The sequence below is a fragment of the Ursus americanus genome, chromosome 3 (assembly GCF_024610735.1).
Source record: "Ursus americanus isolate L20-20 chromosome 3, mUrsAme1.1.p, whole genome shotgun sequence".
NCBI classification, from domain to species: domain Eukaryota; kingdom Metazoa; phylum Chordata; class Mammalia; order Carnivora; family Ursidae; genus Ursus; species Ursus americanus.
Window position 1 is genome coordinate 86,551,309 of NC_142129.1, and position 16,859 is coordinate 86,568,167.

Consider the following 16,859-nt stretch of genomic DNA (forward strand, 5'->3'; position numbering starts at 1 on the left):
CCCTGGGATCATGACCTGAGCCGAAGGCAGATACTTATTAACCGACTGAGCCACCCAGTTGTCCCTGAAATATTTTTTCTCCATTCCTTTACTTTCATCCTTTATGTGTCCTCATTGATGAGGGACAGAAGCAAAAAAATGTTCACTTTTAGCCCAGAAGGCTGACCTATAGCCTGCATTGTTCCAATAAGGATCAAATACGTACTGGTTGCTACATTTTTTTTTAAGATTTTATTTATTTATTAACAGAGAGAGAGAGACAGCCAGCGAGAGAGGAAACACAGGCAGGGGGAGTGGGAGAGGAAGAAGCAGGCTCCCAGCGGAGGAGCCTGATGTGGGGCTCGATCCCAGGACTCTGGGATCACGCCCTGAGCCGAAGGCAGACACTTAACGACTGAGCCACCCAGGCGCCCCTGGTTGCTACATTCTTAAAAGGTCTCATGACTGCCTGTACAGCTCACCAATAGTTAATACCAAGCTCAATGATAAGCACCAGAGAAATCTTGCTAAAGTAGTTTTACGAGTGGAAATCTGAAGAAGACATTTATGATCTAATACTCCTTGCTTGTCTCCTCCCCCTTGAGCACTAAGCATATAACCATCAGCTTCACAGAGCAAAAAGTGCAGCTTTTTATGCTCCGGGGTCCTATCCTCCGCACTATAAGAAAAGCACCTTTTTGCACCAAAAATGTCTCAAGAATTCTTTCTTGACCATTTGCTTGTGAACCCACATCACTTAGATTTTAGGTGTATCACACAAAGCTAAACTTACTGATTCTACCCAAATTGAGAAATGTCAGTGGTCACTTTATCTACATTTATTGTGATCAGTGATACATTTGAAATCCATTTTACTATGCAATTCTCATAGGATTTTCTTTGCTTCTTTTTATTCCGTTCACTTCTCAGCCTTTTATTGAACTGATACTTTTCTCTTTTACCCATTTTTCCATCAGTTCATTTAGAAGTTATACATTCTATTTCTACTCTTTCAGTGGTCATAATTAAATTGTTAAAAATTCATATTCAACTTAAGCCAAAATATCTATGGCTTTACAGTCCTCCTGAATAATATAAGCATTCTAGAATGCTTTGAAATTCATTACCCCTTTTTTTCATTTCAAACTTTAATGTGGAGAAGTATTTCAGTTCTACCTTGTTTATGTCCCAAATTAGTCACTATTATTTTTTATTTTATGCAATTAAGGCTTGGATTTACTTACATGCTTACCAATTGCTTACGCTTACTCTTACTTCTTGCATTTCGATCCTTCTTTTGAGTTAGATTTCCTCCTTTTCTGTTGAACCATTAAATGGTTCCCTTTCAGAGTACAGGCCAAGGCCAAACCCCCTACTATATTCTGCAAGAGCTGGCGTGATCTAGAGTTAAGGTTACAGAGTTTCAAGCGTATCAGATTGGGTCACAGGAATTCCAGGAAAGCATGAGCATTTAGCCAGTCTCTAGTCTCTCAGTGTTCCAGAATACAGGCACTTAACAAGGCTGAAGAAGCAGGGTACTTAAAACCAGAGGCTCTGCGTTGAAGGTGCCACTTTATGTATAACAGAATCCAGAGCACAAACTGCTTTAACAACTACTAGACTTCTGTTGGCTTTTAAGTCACTTGTACCTCTCTCCTCAGCCCCACTCAGCATGATCAGTCCCTCTGGGTGCAAATTCAATTATTTCTTCTGCAAGTTAAAAACGTGCATATGGTAAAAACTGAAACAGAACTAACTTAAAAGTATAAACTGCAAACCAAATGTTCTCTCTCCACATCTTTAGTCCCACTCTCCAAAGCTATATGCTAACAGTTTCTTGTTGTGACCTTCCAGAAAAAAAGAGAAAGAAAAAAGAAAAAGCGTAAAACAGCATTTAGTTATATTACCTATTTTATTTACTGGTGGGACTACTGAATGTACTATTTTCACCTTCTTTTTCTAGCTTCATAATGTCTTAGAGAGTTTTCCACATTAGCACACAGAAGTCTTCACAAGGCTACCAGGTATCTCCCTATTTCCCTCACCAGTTTGTAACCAAGCTCTCAAACTATAAATGAAGCATTTTCTATAGATTCTTGAGAGAAAAAGGAAGGAAATCTCAATTCCCAAGAGCTCAATATTCCTTCTCATTACTGTCAATCTTTGATGGCTATCAGAATGATTACAATTAGAAATTCAATTTCCCAACTAAATAGGGTTCTCAGCAAAGAGAGTGGCCACATGCATTTTACAAAAGTAAAAATAAATCTACACCCAAGAAAAGATGCCTTACATGCACACATGCACGCACTCGCATACACACATACTCACATCCCTTTATTTTCTCCAAACTTCCAAATGTACAGCATATTATATCTAGTTTTGGTTAGTTTATTTTAGGAAGTTCTTAGATGTTTAAACTGGGGAGAGGTGGGTGGTTGGTGAACTCAAGAAGAAAAACAGGCATTTCTACTTTTCCTGATCTTAGTCCTTTTTTACTTTTTTTCTAAGATTAGTTTATTCAATATCAGAGATTCACTAAACATCTTCCAAAACTTGTAAAAGCCACCATATTCTTTCAAGTCCTAAAGACTAAATGGTTATCCTCCTATAAAGCTAGGATACACCCATGTGCCAACTGTACACATACCTTCACAGTTTTTTAAAAGTATTTTTAATTGAAATATGAACTCAAGATAGACATGTATAAAAAAAATCAACATACAGATAAATGAGCTATCACAAATCAAAAACTCTTGTAACCACAGACAAAAAATTTAAATATTACTAGCACTCCAAAAACCCTTCCTGTAGTCCCAACTCAATCATCTCCTTCTTACTCCTATAAAGTGCCTTCTTTATACAAATGGAATCATTTGGGACATAATATTTCATTTATAATAACTATATACATGTTTGTATTTTGCTTGACATTATGTTTGTCAGATTCATCCATGTAGGAATGTATGTAAGCTGTAGTTTGTTCCTTTTTAGTACTGCACAGTATTCCACTGATGAGTATCTCAGCGTTTATGTATCCGTTCTAGTGTTGATGGGCATTTGGGCTGTTTCTAGTTTGAGGCTATCACAAATAATGCTATTATACATGTCTCATGGTATATATGTACAGGTATTTCTTTTTTTTTTTTTTTTTTAATATTTTATTTATTTGGGAGGGAGGGAGCGAGCTCCTTGCTCAGTAGGGATCCCAATGTGGGGCTCAACCCCAGGACCCTGGGATCATGACCTAAGCCTAAAGCAGACGCTTAACCTCCTGAGCCACCCAGGCGCCCCCATGTATGGGTATTTCTATTAGGTTTCCCCTTTAGATCTACATTCTACCTAAAATTGATTTTTGCCTCTCGTGAGAGCTTTCATTTTTTCCCACAAGGCTATCAAACGAACCTATCATTACTTACTGAAAAGACCATCCTTTCCCCACTGCACTCCTCTGCCATCTCTGTCACACAGCAAGTGACTGTATATGTACAGGGCTGTTTCTCTTTCAATGTATTTCTCTATCCTTGTGCTAAAACTTCACCATCTTAATTAGTGTAGGTTTCTAATGGATCTTGATATTAGTAGAACAAATATTTCTGCACTGGTAAAAAGTATACTGTTACACTGAACCTAGAGACCAATTTTGGAAGAATGGATATGTTTATTACACTGAGCCATCCAATGTATGCAGGAAATGTGTGCCATCATTTATTTACTCCTTTAATTTCTCTCAACATGACTTAGAGTTTTCAGTGTAGTCTTGCCCATGTTTTCTCCAATTATTCATAGAAACACGTTATTTTCTGATGCCATTATAAATAATGTTTTTAAAAAATAAATTCTATTTTCTGTTTGTAGCTGGTATGCAGAAATAGTTGATTTCTATATAACTTGTGTATAAAGGAGTTCAGGACATGCCACTCCAAAATATGCTGCTCCGGTATATTATTTTGAGTTGAAGTCACTGAAAAACAGCAAATATGTCAGAATGGCTTTTTCAGAACCTGCCATATCTGCTTAAAGGCGGGTCCTCCAAAAGGAACTCAGTTGTCATAAATCTTCTCCCTAAAAGTTTCATCACCCAGGGAAGACTGACTCTTACCAAAGGACAGAAAACAGGAAGTAGCCATCACACCCACACAAATTTTGTCGCAAACTGTATCTCCCATCTATTCTTCCAAGGGCCTGATCAACTTTTCTAAAAATCATTCACTCTACCCAAGTAGCCCATATCCCCTCTTCTTTTTCCCCTATTAAGACATTATAGTTTACGAATAACACATATTGGGAGATTTTCTAGACACAGTTATTTCCGGAGGAAGGATTATAGATCTTTTCGAAATATGTCATGTTTTCCCAGAAAAAATTCACATGTCAAAACATTTGATAATTTCCTGGGGTTCACAGATACCCTGAAGCCCCTTCACCCACCTTCTAGATTAACAATTCCTACCCTAAGATGTTGAAAAATGATTTTAAAAAAAAGATTGTCCGAGGAGAAAAAAGATTTTCTTGATTCTTATCACAGAACACTTTCTATATACACCATTTTTTAAGTTATGTCTCAGAAAATATTCTAAATTGGTACAACTTCCTACTAGTGAGTTCAGTAAAAGTTGCCCAAAAGTGTGCTGCTTGATATAGTAAAGGATAATTTTAAAAAATCAGTCTTCTAAGATGTAAATGAGTTCTTTTATATTCAAATGCAGCAAACTTTAGCTTGCATCTTAATTTTTAAAGGAAGTGTTTATGCGTCTTTTCCTCTTCCTCTCTTTGATTATCCCAAGTGTTTGGGGGTTTTAGAGCAGACCTTTCAACCATGCCTCCCTCCCCACCACTACCACCAGCGTGCTCCAATTCACAACCATATCTAATGCTTATGGCTCAGAAGTCCCATCTCACTGTAACACTGCAGATCCAATTCCTGTGTTTTGGCCTGGTTCCATTTACCAGGCAATCTCACCTCATATCACACTAGCCTGGTACTTACAGCAGCTCTAAGGGGTAAATGTAGGTTTTCTTTCTATCTTATTTGTGAATATGGCAAGATCTTTACTGTTAGGTGTATCTGCATGTCTGAGTGTGCTAGGTAGGAGGGTGCTCTGAGTGAATCAAAAACCTAACCTTGACTGAATGCTGACAATGTTCTCTCTCAGAAACATACTCCCATAGGGTATAATTTTGAAGCATACAGTAGGGAATTAAATTATATTGCAATACCCTGGAACAGGAATGAGAATAAAAGCTCTTTTTGATCATTAATATGCTTGAAAAGAGGTAAAAGCTCTACAGTGTTGAGACTTTTAATTCCTGTAAAAATGGACAAGGTAATTCAGACTAGTCCTGTTAATGGGAATACCTTGAAAAAGTGAATAATATATTCAAAAAGTCTTCATGGTATCGAAATGCTAACATGACAGTAAAAAATTATGAGGCAAGATTCAATTGCCCAAATTTCCTTTCAAGTCTCTAACTACTACTTCTATTTCCTGGGTTAGTATCTATTCTATTATTCAGAGACTAAAGAAACTCCACATTCTGAAATTAAGTTAAAAATAAAGGCATATTTTGTAATGAAAGAAATAAAGAAAACATAGAAGAAAAATATTTATTTGAATATTATACGCTGTAGTAATGAAAACAGGTTTAGGGCAATAAAGATGTGATAAGGGGTCAAAATATATATCACCAAATGTGAAGTATACAGAAAAAGGCTCATGAGTTTTTTAAAGTAATATTAACATTAATTAAAATCATTAAGTGAATTATAATAGTAATAAATTTCTATCTTTTGGCTATGAAACTGATATTGAATGCCATAAAAAATACATACATACTTGGGAGAATATATTTGCCAATCATGTATCACAAGAGGTTAACATCTTATATATATTATGAATTCATATAACCCAACAGCCAAAAAAAAAAAAAAATCCAATTAGAGATTAGATCTAAATAGACAACCGTAATGATATTATGACACCTCATACCTGTTGGAATGGCTAGTATCAAAAAAGAAAAAAAATATAACAAGCTTTGGTGAGGATATGAAGAAAAGGCAACCATTGGGCACTGCTGTTGGGAATATAAATTGGTGCAGCCACTATGGAAAACACCTGGAGCTTTCTCAAAAAATTAAAAATAGAACTATTATACGGATCTACTTCTACTTCTAATTCTACTTCTGGGTATTTACCCAAAGAAAATCAAATCACTATCTTGAAACGGTATCTGCACTCCTATGTTCACTGCAGAGTATTTACACTAGCCATACATTACATATACACATGTATACATACATATATGCAATGGGATATCATTCAGCCATTAAAAGAGGAAGGAAATCCTGCCATTTGTGACAGCATGGATGGACTTTAAGGGCATTATGCTAAGTAAAGTAAGCCAGACAGAGAGTCAATACTGCATGATATCACTTCTATGTAGAATATTTTAAAAAGAAGAACTCACGGATACAAAGAACAGATTGGCGACTGCTAGAGGCAGGGGGTGGGGGTGATGTGGGTGGTCAAAAAATACAAAACTCTACTATAAGATAAGTCCTGGGAATATAACGTATAGCAGGGGACTATAGTTAACAATACTCTACTGTATACCGAAAATTGCTAAAAGAGTAAATCTTAAAAGTTCTCAAAACAAAAGGGGCGCCTGGCTGGCTCAGCTGGAAAAGCATGTGACTCTTGATCTTGGGTCATGACCTCAAGACCCACATTGGGTATAGAGATGACTTTAAATAAACAAACAAACTAACTTTAAAAAAAAGTTCTCACCACAAGAAAAAAAAATTAGGGGCATCTTGGTGATGCAGTTGGCTAAGCATCCGATTCTTGGTTTCAGTTCAGGTAGTGATCTCAGGGTCACTGAGATCAAGCCCCATATTAGGCGGGGAGTCTGCTTAAGTTTTTCTCTCTCTGCCCACCCCCCGGCTCTCTCCTGCTCTTTAAAAAAAAAAAAAACTTAAAAAAAAATTATGTTGTACTATTTGTGCACCTAAAAATAATACAGCTGACTCTTGAACAACATGGGTTTGAACTGTGCAGGTCCACTTACACATGTATTTTTTCCAATAAATACAATACAGTATTATAAATGTATCTTCTCTTCCCTATGGTTTTCTTAATAACACTTTCTTTTCTCTAATTTAAGAATATAGTATATGATAGATATAACATACAAAATATGTGTTAATTGACTGTTTAATGTTATTTGTAAAGATTCCGGTCAACAGCAGGCTATTAGTAGTTAAGTTTTTAGGGAGTTATATGCAGATTTTCAACTCCATTTTTTTATAGCTCAAAAAAAAATACATACATATGTAAATAGATATTTTTAAAAATTTAATACATACTGACAGGATTCAAGTAAGGAGATTAAGGAATGAAAAAAAAAGTTCATGAACTCTCTTTTCTTGTTATTGCCATATTGGGCTTTGTGACAGATGGCACGATTGGTCCCAATCTTTCATCCCTGCCTGCATCCACATCCTTTGCAATTTAATACTGCACTATGGTTGGGTTATTTTGGTGAGCCAGACTTTTGGGAATATTTTCTCTCATGTGCTTCTGCCTTCATCATGGGATTAAACCCAAGAGAGCCTGCTGCAGGAGGAGAGACATGCAGAACGGAGTATTTAACTATGGTTGAAGCCAGCCTCCATCAGCAGCCAGCTTGCTGTGAGCAAATTAAACCAAGATAAGCAAAGTCTCCTAGCTGCCCTCCATCTGCCTGGAGAAGTATGAGCATTAAGTGTGTATTATATGCCATTCAGGTGTTGCAGTTGTCTGTCAGGCAATGGTCTCATGGCAACAAATAATACAGACTTTGCAGGCTTTAGCCAACAACTTAGCATTTTTTACTTTCTTTTGAAAATACCGCCTAATGACACTAACCATTTTTTTTTATTATGTTCAGTTAGCCAGCTGACAATAACCATTATTTGACATTTCTCTCTGTCTTCACTCTGGTCTACTGAATTTTGACTAACATGACCATTTACTACTGACCTGGCACAGCCCGCAGAAAATCAAGCTCTCATAAGTCTGGGAAGCAAGTCAGAAAATGATCTCAAGGGAAAGAAGGAGTGATCCTAAAATAGTTCACTGCAAGAACGGAGGTAAGGGGCGCCTGGCTGACTCAGTCATTAAGCGTCTTCTGCCTTTGGCTCAGGGCGTGATCCCAGAGTCCTGGGATCGAGCCCCACATCAGGTTCCTCCACTGGGAGTCTGCTTCTTCCTCTCCCACTTCCCCCTGCCTGTGTTCCCTCTCTCGCTGGCTCTCTCTCTGTCAAATGAATAAATAAAATCTAAAAAAAAAAAAAAAAAAAGAACGGAGGTAAGAAAGAGTAGAAGGCTGTCTAAGAATCAAGAGAGTAGGTAACCCAAAGGGCTCAGTGTATTTGTATTATAGCTAAAGTGCATTTGGGCCAAAGAATCCACAGATATGTTTTGTATATTTGCACTTAATATAAAAATTCTTTCAAGTGATTTCATATTTTTAAAAACCTTTTACTATTTTAATGTTAATAATATAGATTATTACCATATGATATTATATGGAGCAGTATCCAGGTAGATGACATTTAAATCTGCATTAAATAATCTGCTTAAAACTAAAAAAGTTGAACCCACGTGTCTATCATCATTTAAATATCACACATGTAGGTTTTCTTCCACTATAGGAATGTCAAGTCTCCAAATTGCTTAAGAAATCACACAAAGAATAAAGGGTATATTTACAAAGCTTAAAAAAAAAAGCAAAAAAACCCTACTGCCATCTAGTACTATTGACCTCATACACAGCTACTGACCTGCATTAAAGTTGAAACCTCCCCTTAAATGTCATTCCTATTATTGTTTCCATTTAAATGGTCTGCAACCTAATTAAATGCCAATCTACTTTCTCACAGTTTATAACATTTGACATTTACACCAAGATTCTAGATATCATCTCCTGAAACCATCAGATAATAGTTATTGTTGGTAAATGTCCTCACAGGTCACCTTTTAAAAGGACTACTTATTAGTATATTTGCCTGTAATTTTGACATCACAAATTCACAACCCTATAAAGGTTTATAAAGGTACCACAATAACTCTTACAGGCTAATATTTTAATTTCATTTTAATATACAGAGGACAAGGAAAACACTGATTCAAACTTACAATAGCAAGGTCTAGTGACATTTTCTTCTAAAGGTTACATCTCAGAACTATACAAACAAATTACCAATACATAACTATTAAATAATTGGTTTGTTCAGTTCAATCATAAAATATAATATATATATCTACAGGTATGTATTTTGAGCATAAAATTCTATTTATTTAGCAAATTAATTATAACTTCACAACTGCTATCAAAACAAGTGAATAAAAACTTTTAAATAAAGATGGTCTAAAAAACACTGATCTCCTTTTCACAAAAGGGCACCTAAGGAAGCTGATACTCACATTACGCACTAAATTAAATACATAGTAGAGGCGATAAACCCTTACTGGTTATAACTCACATACGAGAATTCAAGGTTGAATCCCTGTTTTTTAACTAAACTACTAAACCATCTAAATATTTGCTATGCTCTGAATGTTTGTATCCTTTCCACTCACCCCACCTCAGATTTATACCTTAAAACCTAATGCCCAAGGAGGGGCCTTTGGGAGGTGATTAGGTCATCAGAGTGGAGTACTCATGAATGGGATTTATACCCTTATAAAAGAGGCTTGAAAAAGCCCCTTTGCGCCTCCGCCTTGTGAGGTTACAGGGAGAAGACAGCCATCAGTGAACTAGTAAACGGGCTCTCACCAGACACCAAATCTGCTGGTGCTCTGATCTTGGACTTTGCAGGCTCCAGAACAGTGCAAGACACATCAATATTGTTTGTAAGTCACCCAGTTTGTATCATTTTGTTGTGGACCAAGACACTAACCACTATGACCACGGAAGTTAAATAAACTATGATACATACATAAAATATATCATGCATGTATTAAAGTAGATTTAGTTCTCTATCTCATATTGTAAAGTAAATGAGGGAACAAGTAAATCACAAAAAACAATCCCACTTTTCTCAAATAAAAAACAATGTATTTGTGTTGAAGTACGATACAGTTTAAAGCTTGATTTAGAGTCAAATCTGAGTTTAAATGCTAGTTTCAACACCTGCTAGCTAGCTTTCTACTTGTAGCAGTCTGTTTTGGGCGTGCTATTAACTCTTCTTGGCCTCAATTTCTACCTTTTGTAGTGGTAGATATTGATACTTCCATTTCATAGGGTTGTTGTGAAGTAAATGAGATAAGACACATAAATGGCTTGGCATAATCCAAGCCACTATAAATGCTTAATAACTGTAGTTATTTTTATGGCCCTCCCTCAACCTCAAGAAATGAATTCTCTGGTACCATTTAAGAGTCAGAAAAAATAACTTAAGAATTTGCCCCTACAGAGTTTTAGGTTTGTATGACCTATAACTTTGGTGATTAATAACAGAAAAGCCTTAGAAAAACTAACACATGTGTAATGATAAAATTATTTCAGATTATTATAAGCATATACATGTACTATATACATATAAATTATGTTATACTCTACTATATCCTAGAATATTAAAATAATGAGGTTGAAAAGAAAAAACATTGCTTTTCTAAGCACGTGGGAGAATTTATCTAAATACACATAGTGATTGAGATGACCACAAAAATGGTTCATAAAAGGGATCAACTTGAAAAATCCTTTTATGAGCTTTTCTTCTGATAGGAATTAAAGCTATAGTTAAGTATACTAAGATGTTCTGATAGCCAACAAACTTGCACAACTGACCTTTGGGGAAATAAATTTAGGATTCTGGAAAGCTGTACATTCTACATTTCAGGTTCTATATTTTCAAGTCCCCCTTTTTGAAAATATGTTTATCTTGAAAATTCTAGCTTTCCTTCAGCTCACTCACTGCGTGAACATTCCATTAAGGATCTGATTTCTGTCACTTTCCAACCTTGTGGACCTAAATTTTTCATCTATAAAAAGAATCCTCCATTTATAGAAATATGTCATATCATATTTCAAGCAACATTTCCATTTACAGATAAAGTAGTTATTCTACTTCAAATTCTGTTTCAAGTCTTTCTCCCACCAAAGCCTTAATACTGGCTATTTTCTTCTAAATGTTTTCAGTGAAATAATTCTGAAAGAACAGGAATACAGCAAGATCAAAGAATAAAACACGTCAAATATAAAAACATAAAGGAGTAACAGAAACAGTACTATTAGCCCAAAATAAGAGATATATACTAAAATGTTACTTAAGTCCTTAATCAATAATATATTTTAAAAATAAAGCGTTAGATGGTTTTTCTACTCTTAATGTTTAGGCTCTCTTTAGGCACTAAAATCAAAGTTGAAAACGACTTTCTGGTTCGCCTTCAGCATTGTTAAGTTTTGTAAGCCTAAGTAATTTAGGGTCACAGACTATCTGACCACCAGTATCAAATCAATCAAATGTTTGTTGATATATTTTAATTTTGTCAAAGCCTTTTACCATTAGTGGGTTTTTTTTCTTTTAAGATTTTTATTTATTTGACAGAGAACAATAGCAAGCACAAGCAGGGGGAATGGCAGACAGAGGGAGAGAGAGAAGCAGGTTCCCTGCTGAGCAGGAAGCCAGATGCAGGGCTTGATCCCAGGACCCTGGGATCATGACCTGGGCTGAAGGCAGTTAACAGACTGAGCTATCCAGGTGCCCCTACCATTACTGTCTTAACTGAAGTCACACGTTACTGTTACCGCTGCTACCTCCTACAGCAGAAAAGCAAGATATTTTCTATACATATGCTGGCTCTTCCTTATAATGTTGTTCTCAGGTGGGGCCATCTAATGATTTTTTCCCTGACATTTTCAATAATTACACTAGATTCTATTGGATATAATACTGAATTTCATTTATAGCAACAAACCATGTTTTTAAAAGCAATGAACATCATAAAAAAGCTTCTATTAAAAAAGTTTGAGAGAAAAATTAGTCATCTATTAACCTACAAAGAGCTGCCATGGTCTCTGCAGGGCTGGTTTTCAATAAATAAAGTTTTGAAAAGTTGCTTTTAAATTGTTTGTCAAGGCTACAAGAACAACTGAATGGAAAACAGCACATTAACAGGCAAACAGAACGTGGCCACCCACTGGAACTGCAAATTCCTTCAGTGCAATTTGTTACCAACCTACCCTAAAAATTATTCCAGAACCAACTAGAACTAGTAGGATATAGGTAAAACCACAGTACTTCGTTTTATGATGTTCCATCTGGGAGCAGTCAGAGAGGCTAAAGTGAAAACATGGTTGGTCACTCCTGTAAAGACAGCAGAGATTTTGGCACATTCCTCAAAATTCATCTATCAGCACAGGTGAAAGTACACTAAAGCCTTGGTCTTTGGATTCAGTTAGCATATGTATATACTAGTTAAACATGTGTGCTTAACTTTAAAACATTAATGCACAGAATTAGGATTATGATTCAGCTAATTACCCATTATTTTAAATACAAATAAAATAATCTTTCAAATAAAATTATTTTAGGGTTAAACTTCCACATTCTAGGGTTAAAACCTTTCAAAAGTAAATCAACATTTTTTTATCACGATTTTAAGCACTTCACTTCCTCTAGCCATTTTTTAATAGTTCAAGTCAATTTCACAACAGGTAAACTGCATGAATGATATCTGGGGTGAGTGGTCACAAAACGGGAATTTTGATTAATCTGAGATAATTATATTAATATATATGTACATGTACATAGGTATATGTACACATACACACATATACATACATATATACACAAATATATACATACACACACATATATATGTTATATATATATGTAAAATTAGGCCTTAAGGTGGTACAGCATTTTTTTTTTTAAAGATTTTATTTATTTATTCGACAGAGATAGAGACAGCCAGCTAGAGAGGGAACACAAGCAGGAGGAGTGGGAGAGGAAGAAGCAGGCTCATAGCGGAGGAGCCTGATGTGGGGCTCGATCCCATAACGCTGGGATCACGCCCTGAGCCGAAGGCAGACGCTGGTACAGCATTTTTTTTTAAAAAAGCCTATAAAACCTTCCTGCATTCTGAAAGTATAACAATGGTAGGAGGGCCATTTTTTAAATAGATCATGACTTTTTTGGGGGTTCAAACTCATCAGAAAGTTTCAAAATTTCAATAAAGTAAAACCACCAGTAAATTAATATTCAGTCAGTTCAATATTGATACTTAGAGTCTAGTAAAATTAGCAATTTTAAACAAAATCATGAACGCTGACAGGAGGGTATAACTTACAAGCTGCTCCGATTTTACACCATATAACTGGACGGTCTTTGCCACGTTTTTTGACACAGCCAACGTAAGGTCTGCATCTACAGCAGCTACGTTTAATTCACTGCAGAAAACAAAAACAGACTCTTAATTATTAGCAACAGAGTTCATCAACAAAGTAAAGAACAACATATAAACTTAAACCCAGTAAGCAATGTAGTGATTCTTTTTATAGATTTCACTGATTGCTTCCAAGAATTGGTTGCATTGTTTCATTTTTCCTCCTAAATTCAGCATTAGGAAAAAGAGCTTTGAGATAGCTCGGTTAATAACCAGTTTCTCATTAATAAAAGCACGTCATGTGTGGGTTCAGGCTGTGATTAAGAGAGTAAATTGTGTACAGATTTTTAAAGTAGCACTCTTGTTAATACTGATAAGTGCAATTAGAGACACTGCATATCACAGACATCTGCAAGGAAATGACAGCTTTTGAATGGAAATGATGACCTTGGAAGGACACAGGCTAAAAATATAAATTACACATGATACATAAAGATGCTTAGTTTCTGTAGAAATTATGTCAATCCATGCTATTTTGTAAAGTAGTTTTTTAAATATATCAAAAGCATAACAAAACCTTAGTTTGAAATTTTAAAATGTGGAGTCATGAAGTATTTCTTTGCCATACTTATTTTCAACTTTTAAGAATGGATTAGTTGGGACTGACAAAAAGAAAAAAAAAGGTGTTTACAAAGACCATGGAAAAAATACTAGGAGTTAAAAACTGCAGGAAAACCCATACATAGGTAGAAAGCAGGAAAAGTAATTATTGTCTGTGAAGTAGCAAAATAAATCTTGACACTTAACAGATTCTCTTTATGAAGAAAGTGAAGGAGTCTGAAACAACACTAGTGCATATTATGTGCAATAAAAATGCCCTTTCATAGTGACACAAAACTTTATTAATGCTCACTTTTAAATTCTACTGAATACTGGCAATAACTATGCTTCTTCAAGCTTCATGTTATATTTGATTACAGCATTGCCAAGCTTCCCAGAGGAATGGGAGAGATGCCTCTTCAACATTTCCGTAAATAGGTCAAAAGATCAAATTGCCAAAAAAAAAAAAAAAAAAAAAAAAGAGATCAAGCTGAATCCAAGACTGTTCTTGTCACTACCACATCAAAGATATGATAACAGAACCATATCAAACAGATAACAGAGACATCACAGTAAAAAAAAAAATCTAGAGTCAGGACTTTGGAAAGTCATGATAATCATGGAAAGATTCAAGATCAAGGTGCACAGCAATTTCGACACCATATTGGTATGTCTGCAGCTGGATATACGCTCACAGACATCATACCTGTGGCTTCTTAGTCCTACTCCACATGCCTGCAAGTCACCAGCTTCAAATCTGTAGTCTAAAACGATCTAGACAGTTCTATACTTTGGTCCTCTATTGCCTAACTACTATTTTTATTTCTCAAAATGTTCATCTACAAATGTACAGACCTACTGTTATGACAACTTGTTAGCTGTGACAGGAACTGAGATAGTCTTAACTGCAAATTCATCTGGGTAAGTGTAAATGTCTAAGGCAACAGTATAATTACATTGTCTGCAAGCATTCAGGTGGCACCTCTACGAGGATACCTTGCCTTTTGAGAGTTTTAAAAGCTGTCACATTCACTTAGTAAGCTCAAAATAGCAAACACAAGTAGGCTAATCAAGATTATAATCCTGGGTATGCCATGAAGTACTTTACAGATTTAAGATAAAAAACACTTAAGCTCTATGCTTTAACTTCTCAGTTTGTAAAATTATTTTTGTGCTTATTTTACTATATAATATTATTTACTATGGCATAAAAATTAGGTTCACTTTGCATCCTTGACAAGATACAGAATGATTATAATAAGCTATTTTTAGAATGTATTTAAATGGTTTTATTAATCGGAATCTTAAGTACTTACTCTATGTGCACTGATTCACTGCAAAACTCTTCATTTAATTGCAGGACTAATTACTTGAATAATTTGAAGTAAATTAAAACATCACTAACAAATGTGGCAGGCATTTTACGGCATGTCGTTATATAAAAATACGTACCTTGCTATAGTTTTAATGATACCTTCAAGTTCATCCGCCGAAGGAGGATTGCGACCACCAGGGGGAAAAACCAAGTTGATAGGATCAAAGAGTCGAGATAAAGATTTCGATAAATAGGCAGCTTCATAGGGTTGCAGTGAGTCTTTTAAAGCCTTTTCTGGGCTGTGGGGACAAAATTTATTAAAACCGAATTCAGATTATACAAATCTAATTGCTATTGTATTGGGTTGTGAACACCTTTCTTAAAAACCTACCTTCTATATAAAACGTTAACTCTTTATAAACAAAAAGAAAGAAAAAATTCTGTTTAAAAATGTATATACATTTACAAATACACTGCATAACTAGACATTTATTGAGAACTAAACATTTTAATTTAGACAAACTCCTATGTATAAATGTGATCTAATATATGCCAGTATCTACTATAGTAAGTCTGTCATTTGAAACTAAAAGAATAACAATGTAAAATCTGACTAATTCTAATGAGGCTATGCCTTTGCTTAGGAAATAGTTTTTAGAGAGTATCAAAGCTTCACGAGAGAGCCAAGTGCGCAGAAACCCGCTCCACTAACTTGACCCTTTCCACCCACAGCTGCCATTTCCCATAGAGCTCCCTGAGAGGGAAGTGCACAGGGTCTAGGCTGTGATCAGCCTTCCAATGCCAAACTAACAGAACAGGGACAAAATAAAAAGTGTTTGTGAAAGTGCTATAATCACATAAATCCTCCCAATCGGAATTTTAAGCTCATTTGTTTTACCATATTCTTCACAAACTGGAACTTAGCCTACTATATGCATCTTTCCTTCTTAATCTTCCCATGTCTCCAATTATTCGTATTTTCAGTTAGCAGTCCCACTATCGGGTCTTATATTTTTCCTTTGGCAATTACTATCAAATGTCTAAAACCATTATTTCCATCTGTTTTCTTATTCCTATAATTAACTCCATATCTCCTCTAGTCGCCCCTGTTTATAATCCTTCTTACCAGTCCTTCCATTGTCTTTTTTTTTTTCTTAAACAAATCCCCCTTCATTCTAAATGTCATCCTTAAAAACATTTGATTTGCTCCATTGTGTAATTTATGAAACCTGGCTTTTTTCTTTTCCCACCCTTTCTGGTCATCTAATGAGCCCTAGAGGTCACAATGCTCTTGGCTCGTACATCATAATTCCATAGTTATCTCTTAACATTTCTCATTCAGTAAGTATTTCCCTCAGCACATATTTACTGAGAATACTATGTACCAGGCCTTGTTAAGTGCTGGGAAGATGTAGATTACAAGCACTTTACAATGCAGGGAAGAAATGTGCAGGTAAAGTGCTAACTATAGTGATTTCTATAATAGGTGAAGATAGAGCACAATGGGACAGGGAGGACGGTGTCTAAATCTGCCTGGGGCAATCCTCTATTGAAGAACATGCCATCTATTTAAATGTCTTCGCTATTTTTGC

The 16,859-nt window shown here is 35.4% G+C and overlaps 1 protein-coding gene across 2 annotated transcripts in view; it reads right to left on the reverse strand.

Moving 5' to 3' along the window:
• Positions 1-16,859, reverse strand: part of COG5 (component of oligomeric golgi complex 5) — a 279,919-nt gene that overhangs the window by 46,810 nt on the left and 216,250 nt on the right. For both annotated transcript variants that reach the window (XM_045793457.2, XM_045793458.2), the window contains 2 exons: positions 15,405-15,566; positions 13,317-13,416 (listed from right to left, as the gene is read on the reverse strand). In XM_045793457.2, coding sequence (XP_045649413.1) covers positions 13,317-13,416; positions 15,405-15,566 — 262 coding nt within the window. The remainder of the gene's footprint in view (positions 1-13,316; positions 13,417-15,404; positions 15,567-16,859) is intronic.